At 38.5% G+C, this 25669-nt stretch overlaps 1 protein-coding gene across 1 annotated transcript in view; it reads left to right on the forward strand.

Annotated features, from left to right (window-relative positions):
* Positions 1-25669, forward strand: part of LOC126248535 (hemicentin-1-like) — an 838517-nt gene that overhangs the window by 638302 nt on the left and 174546 nt on the right. The window contains exons 41-42 of the mRNA XM_049949594.1: positions 1752-1906; positions 7738-7922. Of these exons, the coding sequence (XP_049805551.1) occupies positions 1752-1906; positions 7738-7922 (340 nt within the window). The remainder of the gene's footprint in view (positions 1-1751; positions 1907-7737; positions 7923-25669) is intronic.

The raw sequence follows: 25669 nt of genomic DNA on the forward strand, positions 1-25669 counted from the left end.
GACATGAATACTATCAAACATGCTTGGGATTGATTGAAAAGGGCTCTTTATGGATGATGTGACCCACCAACGAGTCTGAGGGATCCACATTGAGTCACCATTGAGGAGTGGGACAATCTGGACCAACAGTGCCTTGATGAACTTGTGGATAGTATGCCATGATGAATACAGCCTTGCATCAATGCAAGAGGACATGCTACTGGGTATTAGAAGTTCCAGTGTGTAAAGCAATCTGGACCACCACCTCTGAAGGTCTCACTGTATGGTGGTACAACTTGCAATGTGTGGCTTTCATGAGCAATAAAAAGGGCAGAAATGATGTTTATGTTGATTTCTATTCCAATTTTCTTTACAGGTTTCAGAACTCTCAGAACCAAGGTGATGCAAAACTGTTTTTGTTGTGTCTATATCATTTTATGTCATAATATGCTGAGACTTTTTTTTGTGATGAGCTGAAATTATTTTTTTCCTTTTTATTTTGTGCAGAATTGCATACCTATCCTTTTTCCTCCTAATCTGAAAGTCATAATTCAGTTTAATTTATTTCTTGCCTGGTTTACATCATTCATGACTTGGCTTTTACATTTTTTTCTGTATCAGACAGTAACTGCTATAGTAGCAATAATGAAATGCTTTACAGAACTGGCCCCATTTGTCATCTGCCTCACAGTTTACATATACTAGTTCCCAGTTTTCAGACTCTAACACCTTGTTTAATAATTTTATGGTTTACAAACAGACTTGTCTTTTCTTCTTGCATACATTCTGTTCCTGTGCATGACTATTCATGTTAATGTCAGTAATTATATGTGGTAATGATTTGACATGTAATCACTTGTTTAGACCTTGTCATTCTAATAGATTTATTTACTTTAATTCCTGTTGTATTCTTAATGCTTCGGTCCACAGCCGTCAGACACTGATTAAAAGATATCCTGGTTCCACTGAGGCTGCCTGTTGTTTGAATAAAATATTTTATTCATCACTATTAGTTTCTTCTCATACAAAAGACAACCTAATACCACACCATATAGGCCTACACAGGTACAAAAAAATTTATTTGTGTTGTAAATCCTATTTGAAAATACGTATAAACTGAGTAATCTGCTATTATAATTCCCAAAGCAGTCTTAGTCAAGTTAATTGATGATGTGTTTGAATGTGCATTGACATTTTCATTCTTATTTAGAACTACATGTATGCTATTAGCATAAGTCATATGTGCATGACACTTGATAATGACCATGAAGTTAGCACTGGGCAACAGCAACAAATAAAACCATTATTCATATCCAGTGTTGTTTGTTTCTTTCCTTGTGTCTATATTTAACTTAACAGTAACTTTTAAATAAGTATATTTGTTTGTAAGTTGAAACACCAGAAGTTCAAGCTGCTGAAATATGCATTATTACTTCTAATGTCAAAACTTCAAAACCCAATTCCACAGCATATTTTATAACATATGAGAAAGCCCTAGTTGACCCATAACCACAAAAGATTCCAACAACACCTCCCTGATGCAATGCTCAACAATAGCTATTTACTGTGTCATAATTTCTTTGGTGTGAATCTTCATGTAATTTGCTTCAAACCATTTTCTGCAAATATTGGTATGTTTCATATGTACTAATACTGAAAGGAACAACAAGGAAATTCACAGTACATGTGTTTAAAAATTATGATAGTATGTAAACTAATTAGTCTTTTTTTTTCTTGAAACAATTCACATAATTTCATTAATTTTGTTGTAGCACCTGCAGAATGGGGAGCTTGGTCAGGGTGGTCAGAATGCAGTACAACCTGTGGACCTGGACAACAAGTTCGCAAGAGAGAGTGTGTTGCACCACATATCGGTTGCCAAGGGGATAATGAAGAATGGCGCAACTGCTACATGGCAGAATGTCAAGTAAGATTAAGCATTCTTTCTCAGAGTCTGAAACATAGTGTACTTATGTGTTCATCTGTAGGAACACTGCAGTGTTTGGAGGCACATAGAAAGACTGGATGTTTTTATCGACAGAGATAAAATATTATGATCAACCACTAGAAATTAAGTTTGTGAATCTACATTTGTGTTTGTAACAGGCAACTTGGCTTGCTCAGCTTAAATCACTCTTGTAATTGCACTCTAAAGTATTAAAGAATTAGCAAACTATTGGATCCTGACACACTTCTGAAAGTGAAAAGAGTGCAACTATTGAGCATATGCAGTTCATGAATAAAAGCTGCACAGAGCTCTTGCCACAACAGATCTGTCAATCTCAAGCTTTTGACAGCTTTCTCCATCATCATCAGGTAATTAGATTTCAGTAGGTTGTCAGGTACTTTAGTTGGCCTAATTATTTAATGAAGACACCATGAAGTCACCGAACTTCCATTTCCTATCAGAGATTATGTCTCTGTATATGATTAGAGAACACTGGTAGTGATGTGGATTTCATTAGTGATGGAAGACTGAATTGACTTCTCTGTTGCCTTTCAGTTTCATGTACCCATTTCCAGCCACCACTAAGGGTGGTGCCACTGTCTTGGTTAAAGCTGTGGGTACACATTCTGACCTCAGTGGCTTCTTTGATGACAGAATCCCAGTAGTTAGATGCATTGGAATGATACCCTGAGATGACAAAAGTCACAGGACAGTGATCTGCACATATACAGATGGCAGTAGTACCACATACGCAAGGTATAAAAGGGAGTCCATTGGTAGAGCTGTCATTTTTACTCAGGTGATTCATGCGAGAAGATGTCCAATATGATAATGGCCACACAATGAGAATTAACAGGCTTTGAATGTGGAATGGCAGTTGGAGCTAGATGCATGGGACTTCTATTTCAGAAATCATGAGATAATTTGCTATTCTGAGATCCACAGTGTCAAAAGTGTGGCAATAATACCAAATTTCAAGCATTACCTCTCACCAGACACAATGCAGTAGGTGACAGCTTTCACTTAATGACCAAGAGCAGTGGCATTTGTGGAGAGTTGTCAGTGCTAACAGACAAGCAGTACTGCATGAAATAACTGCAGAGATCAATGTGGGATGTATAACAAATGTATCCATTAGGAAAGTGCAGCTAAATTTGGTGTTAATAGGTAATGGCAGCAGACAACCAATGTGAGTGCCTTTGCTACCCACACAACATTGCCTGCATTCTCTGTCCTGGGCTTGTGACCATATCAGTTGGACCCTAGGTGACTGGAAAACTGTGGCCAGGTCAGATCCATCCTGATTTCAGTTTGTAAGAGCTGATGGTAGTGTTCTAGTGTTGTGCAGACCTTGTAAAACCATGGACCCAAGTTGTCCACGAGGCACAGTGCAAGTGGTGATGGCTCTGTAATGGTGTGGATTGTGTTTACATCGAATGGACTGGGTCCTCTGGTCCAACTGACTGGAAATGGTTATGTTTGGCTACTTGGAGACCATTTTCAGCCATTCATGAACTTCATGTTCTCAAACAATAATGGAGTTTTTATGGATAACAATGCCCCATGTGATATTAGGAAGTATCCAATGAATTTTATCACCTCAATGCCTTTCTGTTTTATCAAACATTATCAAATGTTTGTTCATGAGGCTTACTGAGATGTAATCTACTGATGATGATGGTGATGGTGTTGGTGGAGAAAGTTATTGAAAGCTTGAGACTGACAAATCTTACATGGCAAGAACTCTGTGAAGCAATTATTCAAGAATGTTGCTGCGAAAAACTACATTCTCATATGCAGATCTTTCTAATTAGTCTTTAATTCTTCAGTAACAGAGTGGATACAGCCACAGCTATCCTTAAAACATATGTGATAGTAGACACAACGATGGAACACACAACATATCTGAGCTTCACTTGCCACCTGTGTGGTGCTATATAAATATAATTTTATGTGTTGCAGAGACTGAGGGGTTGCATGGCTCTTGTGTGTTTGACACTGTGTAGAACTGACTGTGTTGTGTCATAGCTCTTTGTGGGAATGAAATGCTTCTAAACAGCTAAAATAGACACTCAGCAATTTGAATCAGTTATTGCATTGTTCCAGCATGCAACTGAAAAGAGGGTACATGAAAGTGGCCATCAAGATCACACAAGTACAGATGTAACAGCAACTACTTTTAATTTTTTATGTATTCCATGGATCATAATCATTACCTCTAGCCATGATGTCCCACATGCATGCACACACACACACACACACACACACACACACACACGCCATACTATACATATTCAGAAATTATTATATGGAATTGTGTTTGAAGTTAATTAAATTATCTGTTAAATTCTTTAGATCACTAGGTAGGGGTGGAAGATTTTTGTGATTGTGTGCCTCATTTCTTTCTGTGTCACACCAAGGCTGAGTGATGGATAACGTAAGTTATTTCACCTTCTAGTGTTATATTTGTGAATGTTGCTGCTGTTTCCAGACTGTGATTGATTGTTGACAAAAAGACTCTGTGAGTAAGTAAATGTAGCATGAGACTGTTGTCGTATGCCCACTTTATTAAAGAGCTGTCTACAAGAGGTTCTAGAATGGACACCACATATTATCCTTATTACATGGTTCTGTGCATCACTTTCTTCCTCAATAACAGGGTACCCCAGAATATGATGCCATATGACACTAATGAATGAAAATAGGAAAAGTAAGTAGAAGTTTTGATGTTTAAATTTCCCAAATCTGACATTATTCTTCATGCAAGATCTGGAGACCATAGACATTAAGGGAGATTTTAACACATGAATTCCACTTCAAGTTCTTATCAGTATAAACAACTAAGTCTTTAGAATACAATTTCATTTACCAATTTACCCTCTCAAATTATTACTTGTGGGTTGATCATGTCTTGTACAATACAAATTGTTTGTGTTGTGTTTCATCTAAGTTCAGTGGTAGTCCATTTTTAAAGAACGACTCATAGTTGTCAATAAATATTATTTATATTTTCAAGTGTTGAAGTTACTCTGTTAGACTTGATTATAATCCTTATATCATCAGTAACAGGAACTCTTACCTGTTTTTCTGGATACATTTTGGCAGATAATTTGTATAAAGCAAAACCAAGAGTGGACCCAGTGCTGACTGTTTATATGTCAGATCTGTGTTTGGTAATTATTCCTTATTCTAAATATTCTGTTTCATAGTTTACACTCCCTGTGTTTCATAACGAGACACTCTGAATTCATTTAGTCAGGAAAAATGAAAATCAATTACCAGCAACTTCTCTGATACCATAATATTGTCATGTTGAGACCAAAAACAAGTCCAAATACAAAGGCAGAGTCATCAGTGAAGTACAACGCTAAAAGCATGTTTATTACTGACAGCAACATACAGCCAGAACCAAACTGACTTCTGGGATGGAGGGTACAGCTACTTATACAAACATTGAATATTCCAGAATGCTAGCATTCATACAGACATTGAATATTCCATAACATACAAACAGTTCAAACACGAAATATTTCAAGAACCTTCCAGAAATGGTTAATGCTAAAGCTGGCATGTGGGTTTGAACTGTTGAGTTGTGGTCATGTTGTGATATCCTCTTCACTGTAATGAACATTGTAGGTAGCCCCTCCCATTGAAGCTTTGCAATCACTGAGTAGTTATTCAATTTCCTTGAGCCACTCATCATCAATCTGCATATCTAGTCTGCAGTAGGGCTTTGTACGGCTGACATGTGTATTTGTACTCTTGATGAAGTTATGAACTGACAGTGTGATCTAAATCTAAAATGTTATTGCTAGTAGTTTACTGCTTTCCATCACCTTAGTTAGAAACTTTATTAAGAAAATTAGATTACAACAAAGGAAAGGCCACTGTAGTACAGTTGGCTTAAGGTCGTCCCAGACAGTTGGCAACACTGTTGCCAGCTTTCAACTGCTAAGTGCAAACAGCTGAAAGCATAAACAATATCCATCTACAGAGCTGCACCCAGCTCACTGCAACTGTTAGAGAACTTCTTACACCAACTTGACTTTAGCATGGCTCTAGAAACGTAAGTCAAAATCTCTACTTAGAAATGGTATATTATTAAGATTAATAAGTCATCGAAGTGATTCATGAATAGGTCAAAATTATGAGCTGCAACCTAGAGTACTGCGACTAGTGCTATTAATGTTCATGAATTTCTAATGGTGTAACAAAAGGTGCAAAATGCCATATAGCAAAACACAAGAATATCATTTTTTTGTATTTGTACCCCTTCACAAGGAAAGCTGCAACTCATTCTTTTTCTTTATTTAATGTACAATGATTTGGTTCTATGTTCAGCATTCCTATTTAGTGATCATATTAAGTTGAGAAATACAAATGATCAATTAGTACATGATTTAACTTTACAAGTTTCAGGCTCAAAATTTTCAGTTTTATTAATTTATATTAGTACTACAGTATTTTAGTGCCATCTTACCCATAAAATGGTTCACTGAGCAGAAGCCAGGTGTCACCAGATCCATCTTTCAGGGGAGGTAGCTGCTCATGGCTAAGAAGGCACTATAGACCACTTGCTGTTCACTCAACTGTAATGTCATGGCAATGATACAGTGTGAACAATGACTTGCACTCAGACTAATAATAGGCTGATCATCTTTCCTTCCTAATATACTCACAGACATGAAACAGCGGTTAAGACACTACCACTGTGTTAGAGATAATAGTGTTTTAAATCCCCATTCAGATATTAAATTTTCTGAAAGATCTCTAATCACTAGTGACTAGATAATTTCTTCATAAAAGGAATTTTTGATTTCCTTTCCTGTTCTTGTCCATTCCATATTTGAGCTCAGTCTCTTATACCCCATTGTTAACACATCATTAAACCCTAATCTTCTTTCTTATCTTCTCCATATAACTAATGACTGATCACACTTAAGACATTTGTTATTTACTCTGCCATGTTTTTACATGTCATACTAAATTTTTGAAACAAATGCAGATTGGGTTAAGTAACAATCACAACACAAATGAGTATAAAAACTGAATATTGAAAGTTGGACGTATTGCTTTCTTATTTGTTTTCTGCCATCTTAGTTCCCACCTTTTATGTGTTACCAGCTATAGCTCATTTTTAGTAGCTCTCTAGAATTTGATTATTGGCTGTTTGGTCATTCCTCATCATTATACGTCCATAATTTCTCTATTGATACAGAATTTGTATTAATTTTTGTCTCCTTGTGAGCTATTTTCTTTGCCATTGTTTTGATGAATGAACAATATCAAATTTTGTTGTCAATGTTGGTGCTGGTCCTGTTATTTATGTTTCAATGCTGAGGTAGTAGATGCTCTTATTTTCTTCTACATACTGATATTACATGTCTGTACATGTCAGCCACTTTCACATGTGCATGTCAGCCATCAGCATTTAGCTCCATGATGTAATTTACTTTTGGGTTTCTGAGAGCATATCAAGTGCTATTAATAATTTGCGTATAGTGCTGTATCTTCTTGTAGTTGTATTTGTTCCAGCTGTTGTTCCTTACACGTGATATTACCTTTAATACCTAGTTGTTGTTCTATTTTCCCCTTACAATAACTGCATAGCAATGAGTGATCTTTGTGCAAAAATGTTGCTTGAACACCAATTGGTTGGCAAACAAGAAAATGTTCAGTAAACACTTCAAGCATTTTGCATCCCCATATAAATTGCTAGACTTAATTTATTAAATTTCAGACAGTACAAAATTTCTATATCCTTTTAATTTACATACGATATTCATTTGAGTTTTTCTTTGTTCTTTAAGGTACATGGTGGTTGGAGTGGGTGGTCTGAATGGAGTGAGTGTTCTGCATCATGTGGCTTAGCAAATCGTAAGCGCTACCGCAGGTGTGACAGCCCTACTCCCGCTTATGGAGGTAACCAGTGCCAAGGAGCAGATACTCAAGAAGAATACTGCCACCAGCCACCTTGCCCCATCCATGGAGGCTGGTTCGTTCTGTTTCTCACAAGTTTTCATTTTCTTTTTTTCCATTACATACCCAAAATGAAGGTATTGTGTGCATCTGATTTTATAGTAAATAAAAGAGTCTGAATCTTCTGCCCCACAAGCCTGTTCTGGTTGACCTTTATTGTGAGATATGATAACCTTCTGAAAAAAATAATTCTGGATTCAGTGCAGCTTCATACTGTGAAATAAATGAAATTGTGTTAAAAGTCAATCACTTTGCAGGGGCTTGTTTTGGAAATTCAGAACACTGGGGGGAAACAATCAAAACATGAGCACATTATTCATTTCACAGCGAATAGTGATACTCAACCAGTAGTTATTTGGTTCATATTGGCACAATCTTTTCCCAAACTAAACCACATATTTTTACAGTATGCTCAAAAGTTTAAATTAAGCATCAAATAGCATATGAAAAGAATGGATGAATAAATAATGTGTTAGTTTTCTTGCTATATGAATTTTAAAACATAATGCCCATACAGAGAATACATCAGATATGCTGTAAGAGACATTTATTATGAAATTTGTCAATGGAGTACTGCATAAAGAAATGCTTCATTTATATACAATGATGAGCCAAGACAATATGACCACCGCCCACCACAAAACAGTGTTGTCTGGGGGTGTTACACGACACAATGTGTTAAAGAAAGTATATAAGTGGAGCAGAGATAAATGAGGAATCATTCTAGTGACAATGCGGGCTGCATATGTGGAATACCAAAGACTTAAGCAATTTCGACAAAAAGCAGATTATTATGGCCTGGCAGTGAGGAACAAACATCTGGAAATGGCAAAGCTGGTCAGATGGAATATAATTGAAGGATGGAGAAACCCTGAGTATATGATAAAATGCTGCATGTCCATGTCTCATCACAGAATGTGGGGTCTGGAAGCTTGCCCACTCTGTGTAGCAACATAGGTGGTTATAAAGCAACATAGGTGGTGGTCTGTGGCAGATACAATGACAGAGTACAGTGTTGCTGCAGGCACAAATGCTTTGGAGCACTCAACTCAATGCACATTGTTGAACAGGGGGTTCCACATCAGATGACCCAGAAGTGTTCCCATATTAACCCAGTGACATCATCACGTACTGTTGCAGTGGGCATGGGAACTTCAAGAATGTTGTAAAGAAACTGATCTGATCCTCATAGTCTCTTCTTGGTAGCACCAATCTCAATCACTGCAAAGTTGAAAGTCTAAATGAGTGTGGGATGGTGGTTGTTCAAATATGTACATGACACCATGATTTAGACTGCATTAACACATTTATTATTCGCCAACTTTGATTATTAAGAACAGTGACAAGTTTGTCAACAAAAACAAATTTTAGCATATTCAACCAGATCAGCACTACAGTAACAGTGGTAAAGTTAATTATTGTTTAGTGGAGCAAAAATACATTTCACATTTACACAAAAAAGTCACAGTTTGCATTTAGCACTGTCTTTTAATAATTTATTGCAAATGATAAATTATAATCCAGTCCACAGTAAAAATCTCCATGTCCAACAATCACTAGTTCCAATGACAATAACATTCCTGACTCTTGTTAATCACAACACAGTTCATTTAAAATATTCCTTCATTTGAGTTACAGAAATCATGCAGAAGTCTTTAAATATTAATTTCTTGAGTTTCGTTGTGTTGGTGTGCATATTTTCTTTTATTGAACATACATGACTGTCTCGTTAGCCAGCACCAAGATTGCACCTGACATAGGTCTTACTCGTTGGCATTCTAACAACGAACAGCCAATTTTGAGTGATATCCAACTACTTATAGAGAGGTGTAAGAACAAATTTTTGTTTCATAACTTACATTATGCTTTGAAAACCAGCTGTGTGGGGATTTCACTGTTTTTGGTGAACTATAAGGGACATTAAAATGAAACCCACTCACTAGCGCAAAGTCATGGTAACAATTTTATTAACTCAAAAATGTATTTATACACAGTACATATACTCAAAAATAGTCGCCAAAACCATTGACTCATTTATCCCATTGCAACAATAGCTGGTCGATTCCATACTTGAAGAAGCTAGTAGGCAGCTGTTGGAACCAGTCACACATTTCATCGTCTGCTGTGAATCGATGTCAGTGAGTAGCTTGTTTTAGAGGTCAAAACACCTGAAAGTGACATGGTGAAAGATCGTGACTCTATGGTGGAAGTTCCTGTGTTTTCCACTGAAAGCACTGCAATGTCATCTTCACTGCATTTGCCATGTGTGGGCGGGCATTATCATGCAGGAGGATAACGCTATTGGACAACATCCCTCGGCATTTTGACTTGATGGCTCATCTAAGGTTCTGTAGGCTCGATACCGGTGAGCATTAATGGTGCTTCTCCATTTCAGGAACTCGACAAGCAGTGGGCCCTTGTGGTCAAAAAGAAGGATATCATGAGCCTTACCAGAACTGCTGGACACAGCCTTTGACTTCTTTGGAGGTGGTGAAATCCCATGTTTCCACTGCTTGCTTTCCGGTTCAAAATGGTGACACCGTGTTTCATCACCTGTGACAATACGTGACAGAAAGCCTTATTCCTCCTCATGCTAACGTTGCAAATGTCTCAAAGACAGTGCCATTTGAGTATTGCACTGTTCGGCGGTCAGTTGGTGGGGAAACCAGTGCGCACAGATTTTTCAAAATTTCAAGGTTGATGCATTATGGTGTGGGTGGTGCCCACACTAATACCCAGTAACTGATGGATCTCATCTGCGGTGATTCTGCAGTTGTCCAAGGCTAGAGCATTCACTTCTGCAACCATTTCCAGTGTGATGACACAATGAGTCTGTCCAGGACGAGCATCATCTTCCAGTGATTCGTTCCCCTTCCAGGAATCATTTGCGCCATTCCACAACACTTGAACGATCCAGATTGCATTTTCCATACACAGCCTTCGTCCGTCAGTACATTTCATGACCACCACCTTCCTCTGCTGCTAAAACTTGAATCACTTCTCATTGTTTCTGCTTACTTGCCTGCATGTTCAGTAGTTGACGATAACTTGTGTGACCACCTTCTCTTTGGCATGAAACCACACTGGCACTATGCAACATTAAATGGTGCACACACATCAGTCTCTCTATCATATCTGCAGTTACGTGGTGCCACCTTCCATGTAAGGCAAAGGTAGACGCACTCGCCAGGTTTCATTTTAACGAACCTCATACAAGAACTAATGTGATTTTGACTTATAAAAAGTGTCACTGCCCAGAAATTTGGAAAAACGCAGGGACACTATTATTCTTACACATTGTGAATCCCTTTGATTACATGTAGAAGCACCATATTGCAAATTATAGTAAATTACATGAAATAATTAAATAGTGACTTCATTAATCAATGCTTTATTTGTTATATTGTACAGAAAAATTATGATAGAAAAAATTAGATGGTCAAAAGTCAGAATTTGACAGTAGTTATATCAAAATTGTATCATGGAAAACATTGTACCTTGGATACAAAACACAACCAAGAATGCTGGTACAACTTTATTAGACCATGGCATGTACACCAACCACCATAACATACACTGAACACAATAAGTTAAGGCAAATGTGTCCAAGCAGTAGTAACATGATAACAGAGCATGAGCACAGTACAGCAAGGGTTAAATAGGTACTTACCTGTGGTGGGCTGTGTCAAAAGTTCACAGTATTGCTCTTTCACAGCGCACTCTTGCGGATGACAACACACTGCTAAGGTGCACAGCTTTCAAGTGTGTGTGAATTGCTTAATTCCTCTTCCTTTGGGGAATAGCTTGGATTCACAAGATCTCAATGCCATCTTCCTCTGCAAGGTTCTGGCTGAGATGATTCACTGACACTGGGGCATACAGCCTGAAGTACTTGGGGTATGGGCAATCTTGTGGACCACTTTCTCATATCAAGCCATATGGTAGGATGGCTAATGTTGGTATGAGCTCCATGTCCATATAAAGTCCAGGGTCTGGTGGTGGGGGGCCCCTGCATTTGGTGCCTGTGATGGGGAGATGGCTCTGGTGTGGATGGCGCCTGCATCGGCACTGGTAGGGTAATGGAGAAGATGCACCTGGTTCATCCACTGGTGATGGGGTACCCCTCATATGCCATGGCAGGGATCCAGCCACATCAGGTGATCCATTGAGTGATGCAGACTGGTGTGGCGACATTGGAGTCCTGGCCAGGGTCATCCGGTCATCCAGGCGCAGGGGCAACTGATCGTAACAACGTGCACAGAGGCCCTCCTCATTACGGACAACCACAGCATCGGGAGACGATGGCGGAAGTCCACTTTGGGTGATGACCAAACCAAGTGGCCAGACAGACTCCCCAGGCTAGAAACTGGATAATGGCTCTACGAGTTGGCATCCCTGGCTGAGCCGGAGGTGATGCAGGAGCGTCTGTGGTTGACACCCATGGAGCAGTTCAGCAGGGCTGTTGTTGCCAAATGGCATGAACAGATAGGAAGACAGAAACTGATCCAAGGCAACGATGGACAGAGACCAAGTCACAAAATTTTCATTTGCAGTTTGAATGTTCTAATTAATCTTTCAGCCTGACCGTTGGACTGCAGGTGGAAGGGCAGGGCGAAAATGTGATGAATCCCACTGGCAATGCGTAAGGAGACAAACTCCTGCAACACAAACTAAGGGCTGTTGTCAGATACCAATGTTGCTGGAAGTCCTTCGAGGAAAACATTTTTGACGGGGCTGCCACAGAGGCAAAGGCTGAAGTTGATGGACAATGAACAACACACGGGTACTGAGAGAATGCGACTAATGCCTTGATGCATGATGTCCCCCATTGATCAGCATGCAGCAATTGCAGGATCTCTGAACAGAGGAGTTGAATAGTCCATATCAAGGAGCAGAACACCATCAATGACAGAGATACAATGCCGAAACACATACTTGTTATGGAGATGGTCAGATGCCTGCGATGGAGGTGCCTCAGGCCAGTCATGTTGTGTGCAATGTATTGCTTTCCATAAAATTGGATTGGTAGCACTAGCCTGCGCGACCCAAGTGCTAATGATTGGAAAACTATTGACAGTTCATTGAGCACATACATCAACATAGAAACAGAGTAACTCCTCCCAATTAAAACTGGGTTCAGACTGGCCAGAACACCGGAGAGCGTGTCAGCATTCGTGTGTTTAGCCATGGGGCAGAAATGCATCTTATAGCTGTACTGAGAGAGGAACAGCACCCAACATTGAAGGCAATGTTCTGCTTTATTTGCCAGTGATGCTGAGGGGTTGTGATCCATGATCAGATGGAATTTTACACCATACAGGGAAACATGTAACTTATTTAATGAATAAACAATGGCAATGGCTTCTTTCTCTAATTGTGAATATCTAATCTCAGGCGAATTAAGTGTCTTTGACACGTATGCAGTAGGCCACTTGGAGCCATCAGAATATTTATGAGCTAATACCACCCCCAGCCCATGCTGGGGAAATACATCCCCCTATGCAGCAAGGCATGTAACGGTTGTGCAACTGATGCCGCCCCTGGGAAAAACTGACGATAATAAGCAATCTTACCTCAGAAAACCTGGAGTTCCATGACCGACATAGGACATGGAAAGACCGAAATGGCAGAGACATTCTGATGAAGGGGTTTCATGCCAGCACTAGAGACCCTGAACCCAAGATAACAAGAGAAGGCTGGAAGAAGTGGCTCTTTCCCAAATTGCATTTTGATGCGGAGTCCTGTAACACCAGAAAGAGCATACATAAGTGGTTGAGATGTTCAACAGTGGAGGAGTCAGAGACCACAATATCATCAAAATAGTTGGCACAGCCAGGCACAGATCTCATGAGCTGTTCAAGAACCCACTGAAAAATCGATAGGGTACTGACCACAACAAATGGTAACTGTAAGTGCTGATACAAAGCAAAAGGTGTGTTAATGTCCAAGAGCCTTTGAGAGTCGGTACCAATGGGAAGCTGCAAATATGCATTGGAGAGGTTGATTTTGGAAAAACACTGACCACCAAAGAGCTTAGCTCATGAGGGTGCGGCAAGTAATATGTCTAAGTGATAGACTGAACATTAACAGAAACTTTGAAATCACTGAAAAGGTGTGACCATCCTGACGGCTTCTTGAGAATGACTAAGGGGAGCCTATTAGCTGGACGCCATCAGTTGGATGACCCCACAGGCCATGCGGCAGTCATGCTCTGTGTTGACTTGGTCACTGAGTGCCATTGGCACTGGATGAGCCCGAAAGAAACAGGGTGTGGCTGAAGGTTTCCTGGTGATGTGGGCTTTGAAATTATTGGCACAACCCAAACCTGCAGGAAACATGGCAGAAAATTCAGAACATAAAGAATCAAGTTATGTGTAAGGCACTTGATTAGAGATGAGATTGACTTCATCAAACATAGTAACCCCAAAAAGGTTAAACATGTCCATACCAAACAAATTGTCAGTGCATCTATTGTTCACCACCAGAAATGTCAGTGGATGAACCACAGATTTATATGTGACTGGGTCCGAGAAACTACCTAATATTGGAATGCTTTGTTTATTGTAGGTGACTAATGTATGTGACACTGGCACTAAAGGATGAGAACTCCATGTGCATTTTCCAGTTGTGTAATGACACAGCAGTACTAGTGTTGACTTTCATGTGCAAAACATTGAGATAAACCTTGATATCAATAAAAAGCTTACTGTGTGTAACAGAGATTGCCAATAAACATTTGACTTCCATGCCGGCATCTGCAAAAGGCTGTTGGAATTTTTTGTTACAAGCAGGAGCAATGTGGCCTGTTTTGTTGCACTGGCAGTAAACGATCCACCACTTAGGACAATCTGGCCTATCATGAGTGACAAAACATGACAGACAAGAGGGAAGCATAGAGCACTTATGTTGTTGTTTATTACCAGGCTTGCTGTGCTGTTGTTGCAGCAATGGCTGCCGCAGTGAGGTTGACCGGCTGCCATGATGTTTTGCTTGCCCGCAGACTGCTGCCACCATATCGTCCCCCTGTGAACCATCTGACGAACAGGTTGAACTTCTGCAACCTCACACTGTGATTCAGTTTGAGTACCAGCAGCCTTCAGAACCTTAACAATTGTGCAACAGTCAGAACATATGAGAAGGAGGGGTTTTCACATTGAAGGGCCCACTCACGAGCCTCTCAAACGTTGGCCAACTGAATAATTTCATCACAAAGCATTTGGTTGACATATGACTCCTTATGTACATCAGTGAAAAGTGACAATGATGGCTTAAACCAAGAAGCTCAGCTGCCCAAGTCATAGGAATGTTCCATTTTCTTTTGACACCAATAGAACTCAGCTTGGGTGGTATTAACTTGAGTCTGTTTACAGTAATATTTCAAAAGAAGGTCACACATATTATGAAGAGAGAGTGAAGACAAATCATGCAGGGGGGACAGTTGGCAAAGAAGTTCATACATACAATGTGATAACCAACACAAAAGAAAGCATGGCCTAGGGATATATCAGTTAATCCAAATGCATGAAAATGCTAAAACAACCATTTTTTGTAGGCTTTCCATTCTGCAACGGACTCATTGTAAGCAGAAACTGTGGGGTATAAATGACCCAGATACCAACAGGCAAAACAGGGGATGCAAGGTATGATGCAGCAGGCAACACAGATTGAGACGGACCTGAACTGGCCAAACCAGAGAGAAGCATTTGCAATACCTGGGTTTGAGTGTGTTGTGCTGTAGAGAATGCCTCCTCCTGATGACCGAGATGCTGCAGTGCCACTATAAGTACCCATTGCTGATCAACCAGCTGGCATAAAAACTCATCAGTAGCACTGCCAGATATCGCAGACACAACAGAGAACCAACCAAATACTGAAATTCATGCAGAGAACAATCCCACACTCCTTCGTCACTTGCATTGTGACACAACCAAGAATGTCAGTACACCAATCACCATAACATACACTGAACACAATAAGATAAGGCAAATGTATGCAAGCAGTAATAATATGGTAACTGAGCATAAGCTAGCATGGCAGGGTTTAAATAGGCACTCACCCATGGAGGGCTCTATCGGAAGTTCAGAGTATTGCTCTTTTGCGGTGCACTCTCGCAGATGACAACACACTGCTAAATTGAATGACTTTCAAGTGTGTGCACATTAATTTAGAAAATGTGGCTGCTTATGAATTTGATTGCTAATTATCTCTTCAGTTATTAGTTTCTGATAATTTAAAGTACTTTTCAAGAAATTTAGAATGCACAGATTTCTGTTGGTGTGGGTAACTATATGGAATTATGCTGATTGGCTCAAAAAGTTTTACATCCATCAAACTATAGCACTAACTTTAATTAACTGTAAATTTTAATTAACATGTTGTGTTGCCAAATTAATGGTATCAATTAAATCAGTACAGTGAGAAGAATAAATTGAACAATGAATCTAAATGGGGGGAAGCCTAATCACACTTCTGGAATATCAGTACATATGCCACATGTTACTTGTATAACAATATTGAATTAGAGAAAAAATATGTATTAGCAGAAACTGAAAACGTAGCAGTTGGGGTAAATCAGATGAGTTATGTTTCTTATTACACCAGATCAGTGGTCATGCTCACATATGCAGGCATCCAGAGGAACAGCTGCTAGAAACATGCACCACACCATGGATGCAGGCTGGTGGGACAGTATTATGCTATTGGGTACATGTGGTAGTAATTGGAGGCACAATGACAGCTGTGTGCTACACAGATATTATTTCAAACTACAGACATCCCTTCATGCATCATGTCTTCCAAAACAGTGATGTCATCTTCCAGGTGGATAAGTGTCTACTCCACAAGGGAATCATGTTACAGTAGTTTGAGGAGCATGATTAGTTAACTCACATTGATGTGTTGTCCCCAAAATAACCTAATCTGAACTCAATGGAACACATCTTGGATGGCATTATGGATCACCTCAAACCTTACAATGAATTGGCCCATAATTTCTAGGAATTGTGTGACCTGTTCATAGACATCTGGTGCCACATACCTCTAGAAACCTACCAAGGATGTATCATATCTCTGTTATAGAGAACTGCAGCTATATTGCTTTCCAAAGGTGGACCAACATACTATTAAGCAGGCAGTAATAAGGGTTAAGCTGAACATTTACATGAGCAGAATAACACATAAAGTTCTTAAAGGAAATAATAACCAAAAAAACAAAAATAGGCTTCTTATTTATCAACTTTCATTATGCATAAGATTGTGTGGTCCATACTCATTTACATCCAGATTTGTTGCAATATGTCTTGAGGATAATGATTCCAAAAGAATCAGCAACCTGTTCCAAAAATCAAAGTACCATTAATTCCATCTGTGAAGTTGACTCATAAATCAAAGTTTGGTGATGTTATATGAAGGGAATATGGTGGCCAGTCCATCATGTCGTGTCCTGCCATCCAATGGTAGATCCTGTAAGAGAACAATGTTTGGCTGGAGGTGTTCCACACTAAAGAAGAGGATAGCCTTTTTTACAAAAATGGGCTAGATGATGATGTGGCATATAAAGACTGTATGAACAATCAGCTTTGGATCATAATGTATCAGTTCCTGCAAGAACAGACATTAGTTAATCTCTCCAGATCTGGAAAATTTTCCAGTATGTGTACGATATATGTTTGGGAACTGATTTAAACAAATTTATTGAGCCACACACAAAACAGATAGTTGCTCCTAATGCTGGAGAGTTGGTCATGTGACACATTATTGTTGAAACTCTGTTGCAAGCAAACAAGCATCTTGTCAGGAGGTTTGGTCACTGTGTCATCTTCTCAGTCTGAACAGCAACTGAGAAGGTACACTATATAAGCCATGTTGAAACACATGAAAGGGCTGTATTGAACAGTTATTTGTCACCTGATTTCCTGCTCCATTCACTTGCAGATCTAGGGCAGTATGGCTTGTTATGCACAATGATCTCTTTTTATCTTATCCACAAGGCTCTTAACATAAATATATAAGTGAAATATTGACTCTTTCCACATCCCAGAGACTCCTCTCCAAGGAATCCATGGAAAATGTTAAATGTAATTTAATAGCACATATGAAACTCTAGTCCTCTAAATTAGTGCTACAGCATTTTGTAATGAGAGTGTCATTATTTTCTAATGATTTCTGTTTAAGTTCCCTAAGCATATCAAACACATTTTGACAGAGGCTACATCAGCTGATTAGATTCTTGTATCTACATCTTCATTTGTACTTTGCAAGCCTTTGCACAGTGTGCAGTAAAGCACATACATTCTGCCATAGTCATTTGCTACCTTCAGTTTCTATTCCCAGGTGCCACGCAGAAATTAAGATGATTTGCTCCCATCTGTGTAAGTCCAAGGTTTTATAACCTTACAGCCATGGTCATTTCATGAGATGCACATTCGACTAAGTTGTATGTTTCTTGACTTGCACAGGAATAAAAGTTCTCTGGAATTTTGAAAATAAAGCTCACTGTAACACAAGAACTTGTAATGTCTCCCTCTGAACTTTTTTGAGAATGTCTGTGATGCTCTCATGGGGTCTAAATAATCTCATGACATATTACAAAGTTCCTCTCTGAGCCTTTCTTGTGGGGGATAGTGTCTGCTGAATTCATTACAGTCAATGAACCATGTAAGATCAAGTTCTTCCAGCATTGCCCTATGGAACAGAGGCATCCATGAGCAGATAAATAGTGTAGGCCATCACACAGGTCATATTACACCAGGTTGATCCTTTTTTCTGTGCATGCACAAGCCATCTGCCCATGTGTGCATGCTGTCTCTTTGCTGAGATCTCGTAGGCTATGGCCCAGTTCCATGATTGCTTGTGTGTTAACTCATTGCCTACATACAGGCACTAAATTTGGAACCACCTGTCTTAGATTGTAGAAAATGGTGAACACCTCAGGCTGTAGCTATGCTGGGTACAGAATCAGCCAACTTGTAATACTGAAGTGCAATGCTGCTGGCCTGTCACACCTTAGTTATTTTAGGCTTGCTAAAGTAAATGGGCTCTACTAGCATTAATTTTTAACTCCTTGCCAACTTGTAGGTACAGAATGGTGACCAGTTCTTCATCACAACAAACTCACAGTGGAATAGGTGTAATGTTGGGAGCAATAACATGCACACTTTCCACAGAGAGCTTCAGACAGCCTACAAAAGGCATCAGCCCAAAATAGGATTCCACTTAGCCACCACAGCTTACACGCTGTCTCCCACTGCATGATTCCCTTTTAATAATAAGAGATAAGTGTCCAAAATATTGAGCAGTTTTACTTTCAAAAATGTTTGTAATGCATTGCAAGTGTGCTAAATGTCATCAGGTGCCTGAGGAATGCCACCATGGCAGACCAAACAAATATGAAATATTAACATCCAGTCATGGTGGAATTGTACAATACACTCACATCTAGCAAGGGTGCTGTCTCACATAGAGACTTGTTGTGTATCGAGGTAGAGGAAATAAAGAAAGAGTTGGAAGAGGAAAGCATGACGGGCATAAAAACATATATAGAAAGTAGATGTAGAACTATAGAAGGACATTGTGTTTGTATCAACCTTCACCTTTTCAATATTCCTTAATCATTTTCAGACTGATTCTCTAAGTCTCATATCCAATGTATTGTTTTATGTTTCAATACTATGGACAAATCAATATGGCACACAAGCTGTCTCCAAAGATGCAGAAAGCATCTACAGCTCATGCATAAATATGGTTCCTCTTGTCCATTTCAAATATTTTATAAGGGACAGTCAAATAAAAATGAGACACATGGAAAAAAGTAAGTAATCTGTTTATTATTTAAAAAGTAATCACTATAATTTTTAATATGTTTACCCCACTGTGAGACAAGACTGTCAATGTTTTCATGGAAAAATGTTTGCAGTTGCCTACAGAACCTTGATGTGCCCAGGCTTACACATTTTCATCCAAATTAAACCAATGGCCACAGATATCTTTCTTCAGTGCTCCAAAAATATGGAATTCACACAGGAAGAGTTCATGACTGTATAGAGGATGTGTAAGAGGTTCCCAGCCTGTCCAGGTATTGCCAAGCATGTTTTGAGTATGCTGCTGAAGGTTCATAAGGAAGCACTTACACATCTTTCATACAGTCACAATCTCCCCCATGTGAATTGTATTATTCAAGCCCTGAGGAGAAACATTCATCGCTGTTGATTTGCTTCAGATGAAGAAGTACACGCCTGGGTATTATTTTGGTTCTGTAGGCAACTGAAAACATTTTTCCATGAGGGCATTGACCATCTTGCCTCACAGTGGGATAAATGTATTAACAGGTATGGTGATTACTTTAAGCATAATAAGCAGTTTACATACTTTTCTTCCATCTGTGTTGTTTACATCTGTCTGCCCTTTATACATTAACTTAGCAGACAACAGTGTTGTTTTGAATTGCAATTGTCAGGCATTCATCAGCAAAAATGAAAAGTGGTACAAATAATGAAGACCACAAGAGAAATACATCAGCACTGAGACAGGAAAGCCTGGTAATTGAGACTAGAGACTTGAAAAACAGACAAGACCATGCACACACATTATGTTTGTAATGAGAGTAAGGCACGGTTGAGCTGAATGTTTTGGCAGCTGAGGAGGTGTGGGACTAGCCATGCAGATCTCCGTGGCTGAATAGGTCTCACGGTGTCATCAGTAGATGGTAGCACCCTTTCTACCTCAGTGACTGGTGGGCACTCTGAGTATGAGAATTACAAAGACCTTAGGTCAGGTAACCTCATACTCTGGCTACGGGATTGGGAAAACCCACGTCTGACTCTTGGCATGAAACATGGAGATGTAACTACCAGGGCTGAACTGAGTGTCAAGAACAAATATCAAGTAAGACTAAATCCAATAAAACCTCAACCCAACTAGTTACAGAGAAGCTATTAACATAGTTACAAAGACAAAATTAAGGTGAGTGTGTGGGTGAAAACATACTATTGATATGAAGTGTAGTTTTTTTAAGTTATTTCATGTTAAATGTTTTATGTATAAAGTGAATTTTACAAATAAGTCTCTTCACAAAACTTGGAAGTAATTTTTGCAAAAAAAAAACTGTCCATGGATAGGTCTCACTGAGCACAATTTGTTTATCACAGTAGATTCTTTTTATAATCATTTGCTGTCTTGAATTAATGGCCAGAATGTACTTTCCATGTGTAAAAAAATGGATTTCTATATGAATACTGGATGAAAAATTAAAAAGTAGGAGCAGCATTACAAAGTAACATAGATGGGGAAGTATGAATGTTAATTGTTTATACTTATTAGTATCAGAGCAATGTAAAGTTACAGAAAAACTAAGAACAGCCCTAGGAAGCTGAGGGAATTGTCATGTAAACTGATATATAATATTTTTATGTAACATTAAATTTATAGTTTTAATGTTGCAGAAGTTGGAAGTGTGTGCGCTTGACTCGCATCATGGTGCAGGCTTAAATATCTGCAGCCATCTTGCCGTGGGGCACTTGGCATTCATTTGGCAGTCAGGTTTGAGATCTAGAACAGGGAGTGTGTATGAGCAACAGTAGACTACCCCTCAAGTGTGTTGAAATTATTCTGAGTGTTGAGTCATTGATTTATGATATTTTCGTGTGGTATCAGTGAAAACTCTGTAATATCCCCAGTTCCAAGATTCAGAATATTTCATGTCAGGCAAACTGGTTGAGCCATTGACTTGTAATATTCATGTGTGTCACCAGTGAATATACTGAAACATTTTCAAGTTGGAGACTTCGAATACTTCACGTTAGGTGAAGTAGTCTCAACTCTCAAACTGTACTGAGATTATTTCTTGTGAGTGATATACGCTCAGAATTTAGTGAACAAGTGTTGAAGTTTAACTTTAAACTTGCTATAAAGGAACTGTGATTATTTTCCAGAAAGTTTAAGTGAGCATGCGATACTGTTTCATTCCATTTAAACCCTCACTGAGATATTAATTAATTCAATTAAAGCATTAGTAACTTGTGGTAAATGTGAAAGTTAGCAAATAAACTTAGTTTTATTAAAATTTAAAATACTGAGTGCAGTGAATGTTATTTTCCACTGAAAATTCCTGTCTTCATTTATATTAACTTTGTGACTGGATTTTTTATGGTTAATGCAAGACACTTAAAAATCTGACAGCACATTCAGAGACCTTATAAACAGTGACTTTATAATTTACATTTATTATTTCTGCAGAAGCATGTGGCAACTCAGGAGCTAGAAGTTTATTGAACAGTATTTTGTAGAATCAACAAGGAAGCCACAGCTTTAGTCTCACACATTTATTATCCATTATGTCAAAGCATCTATATGTGTGTCTATAATCTCAGGACAAGAACAGCTCTTGGTACGCCTCTATATGTGTTCAAATTTCTCTTGAAAATACTGTCGTGGTCATTTTGTGATAAGTATGTGTGGGGAAGTATTATTTTGCTTGGCTATTCTTAGAAAAATAGTTATCAAAATTTTAATAGTTAACTTCTAAAAACACACACTGGCCTTCTTTCTGCATCTGCTTGGATGTTGACAAAATGAATAGTGTCGAGACACATATCATTTTTCTTTTTTCTTCTGTAATATTATTCCCTGATAAGGATCTAATGAGCAGTGCTCAAGGACAGACCTAACTGGATAACTATGTTTTTGTGAAATTCTTCCAATTATTATCCCTCTGGTACATTCCTGTAAGTAGTTTTATGTCCACATTTCACTTTAAGTTACTCAAGATGCTCTTTTAGATGTTTAACAGTTGTGATTGTTACCAGAGATTTATATCTACATCTAAATATACTTTGCGAACCACTGTGAGGTGCATAGCAGAGGATACGTCTCATTGTACCAGTTATTAGGGTTTCTTTCTGTTCCATTAATGTATGGAGAATGCGAAGAATGACTGCCTGAATGCCTCTGTGTGTGCAGTAAGTATTCTAATCTTATCCTCATGATCCCTCTGTGAGTGATATATAGGGGACTGTAGTATATTCCTAGAGGCGTCATTCAAAGACGGTTCTTCAAATTTTGTTAATAGACTTTCTCAAGATAGTTTACTTCTACCTTGAGAAGTCTTCTTGTTCAGTTCCTTCAGTATCTCCGTGACACTCTCCCATGGATCAAACAGACCTGTGACCATTCATGCTGCCCTTCTCTGTATACGTTTGATATCCCCTGTTAGTTCTATTTGGTATGAGTCCCAAACAATTGAGTAATTTTCTAGAACCGGTCCTACAAATGATTTGTGAGTGATCTCCTTTGTAGACTGATTGCACTTCCCCAGTAATCTATCAATAAACTGAAGTCTACCTCCTGCTTTACCAATGACAGAGCCCATCTGGTTGTTCCATTTCATATCCCTACAAAGTATTGCACCCAGGTATTTGTATGGGCAGGCAGATGCCAACAGTGACTCATTGACATTATAGTCATAGGGTACTATGTTTTTTTCATTTTGTAAAGTGCACAATTTTACATTTCTGAACATTTAAAGCAAGTTGTCAGTCTTTGCACCACTCTGATATCTTGTCAAGATCTGACTGAATATTTATGCAGCTTCTTTCAGACAGCACTTCGTTACAGATAACTGCATCATCTGCAAAAATTCTGAGGTTACTATTGATGTTGTCTGTAAGGTCATGAACAGCAAGGGCCCCAACACACTTCTCTGGGGCACACCTGAAGTTGGTTCTACATCTGACGACAACTCTCCCCCCAAGATAACATTCTGCATCCTCCGTATCACAAAATCCATAATCCAGTCACAAATTTCACATGATACCCCATATGACCTTACTTTTGACAATAAGTGTAGGATGGTACTGAGTCAAATGCTTCTTGTAAATCAAGAAACACTGCATCTACCTGACTGCCTTGATCCAAAGCTTTCAGTATGTCATGAGAAAAGTGCAAGTTGGATTTCACATGGTCAGTGTTTTCAGAATCCATCTTGGTTGGCACTGAGGTGGTAATTCTCTTCATTATATCTCATTATGCTTGAGCTCAGGATATTTTCTAACATTCTACAACAAATCAATGTCAAGGATATTGGACAGTAGCTTTGCGGATCACTTCTACTACCCTTCTTGCAGACATAGGTGACCTGTGCTTTTTTGTAAGAACTGGGGATGGTTTTTTGTTTGAGAGATTTATGCTAGATTATAGGTAGAAGAGGGGCTAACTCAGCTACAAATTCAGTATAGAATCTGACAGGGATTCCATTGGGCCCTGGAGGTTTCTTCAGTTTTAACGATTTCAGCTGTTTCTCAACACCATTGACACTAATACTTATTTCATTTATCTTTTCATGATCAGTTGTATAATAAAGCTATAGTTGGTCTTTCCAACAATTTATGTGCAACATGTTACATTTATGTTTGCTGAGGATCAACTGCCAGTCATTGCATCAAACATGAATCCTCAGCAATTTTCCTGCATTTTGTTACAATTTTCTATGAACCAGGATTATGATTTTACTGTCATATTATTTGCAAATTTAAATAATAGATTTTTATGTTTATGAGACTCATGAAGTACAAACTGTAAATTATGTAATGTCGTAATTTACAAAACTTTAAAAGCAATTAATAGAGGCACATCATCAACAACCTCAGACTCCTGCATTCATTTTAAATCTGCTGTCATAAGCTTTTCACATGATTCTCCAATGATTGTGTTTTCATCACTTAACCCTTATGTGATCACATGGATTTTTGTAACATTAATAGTCGCTCAGGGTGTTGCTAACATCCCAAATAAAAGTGGCTGTAATGACATTGTTGTGCAGCATATCACTGATACAAATATGTTTACTTCACAAATGACTATTTAGAATGTTAACTCCTGGTACATTATCATTTTATTTAATATTACTTTAGTATTAAATTGGGTTATTTGAAACATATGCAATAATTCCCCTTTTCTTACAATACTTTGTTTAATTAGTTATTTCTGTTATTCTTCATACTGTATTACAGGTATAAGACATCATACATATAATTAAACATTTGTTCAGTCAACTCATACAAACATTTTATGAATCAGTCACTATCATTGGCTGCTAGGGGTGAATTATTGTAACACTTTTCACACACATTTCTCATGTGCTTTACACACATAACTTTCAAACATCGAACACAGTGTGATTTAACTTTCATAGCTTTACTCTGAGGACAAACTGTGCAGGATCTGGGCATAAGTATTCTTTTTTCAGAAGGTGGTGCATTGTTGCTGTCTTCAATTCTGCCATTTTAGTGGCTTTCTGTCTAACTTGCTTAGGCAGGGATGAGTGGCTGCTCTCTTGCACACTATGGGATTTACTAATGACCTTCCGACATCACATAAAAACATTCTTTGGGAAATCCTCTCATTGTTATTATTTTCGTATATGATGAAGGTGTTAATGCAACCAATGTCATTCATTCGGAAAAACAGGGCAAGTGGCCAGTATCTAGTTTTTCTTGAGGTTGAAAAGGTAGCGCACATTTCATCTATTGTGTCCACACCTGTTTTGGTCTTATTGTACATTGTTATAATTTCTGGTTTCTTTTCCTTCACAGTATTAATGTCAATGGCACTGTCATGATGCAAAGATGAAAGGAGAATAATGTTTTTGCCCTTCTTTGGCACATATGAAACTATGATGATGTCCTTTCTGAATCCAAAAATCTGCTTCTAAGTTCACGACCTCTCGTGCAAACAAAGTCTGGAAGGAGCTGTCTTAGAGCTCCTTCTACT

Source organism: Schistocerca nitens, chromosome 3 (assembly GCF_023898315.1).
Source record: "Schistocerca nitens isolate TAMUIC-IGC-003100 chromosome 3, iqSchNite1.1, whole genome shotgun sequence".
Classification (NCBI taxonomy): domain Eukaryota; kingdom Metazoa; phylum Arthropoda; class Insecta; order Orthoptera; family Acrididae; genus Schistocerca; species Schistocerca nitens.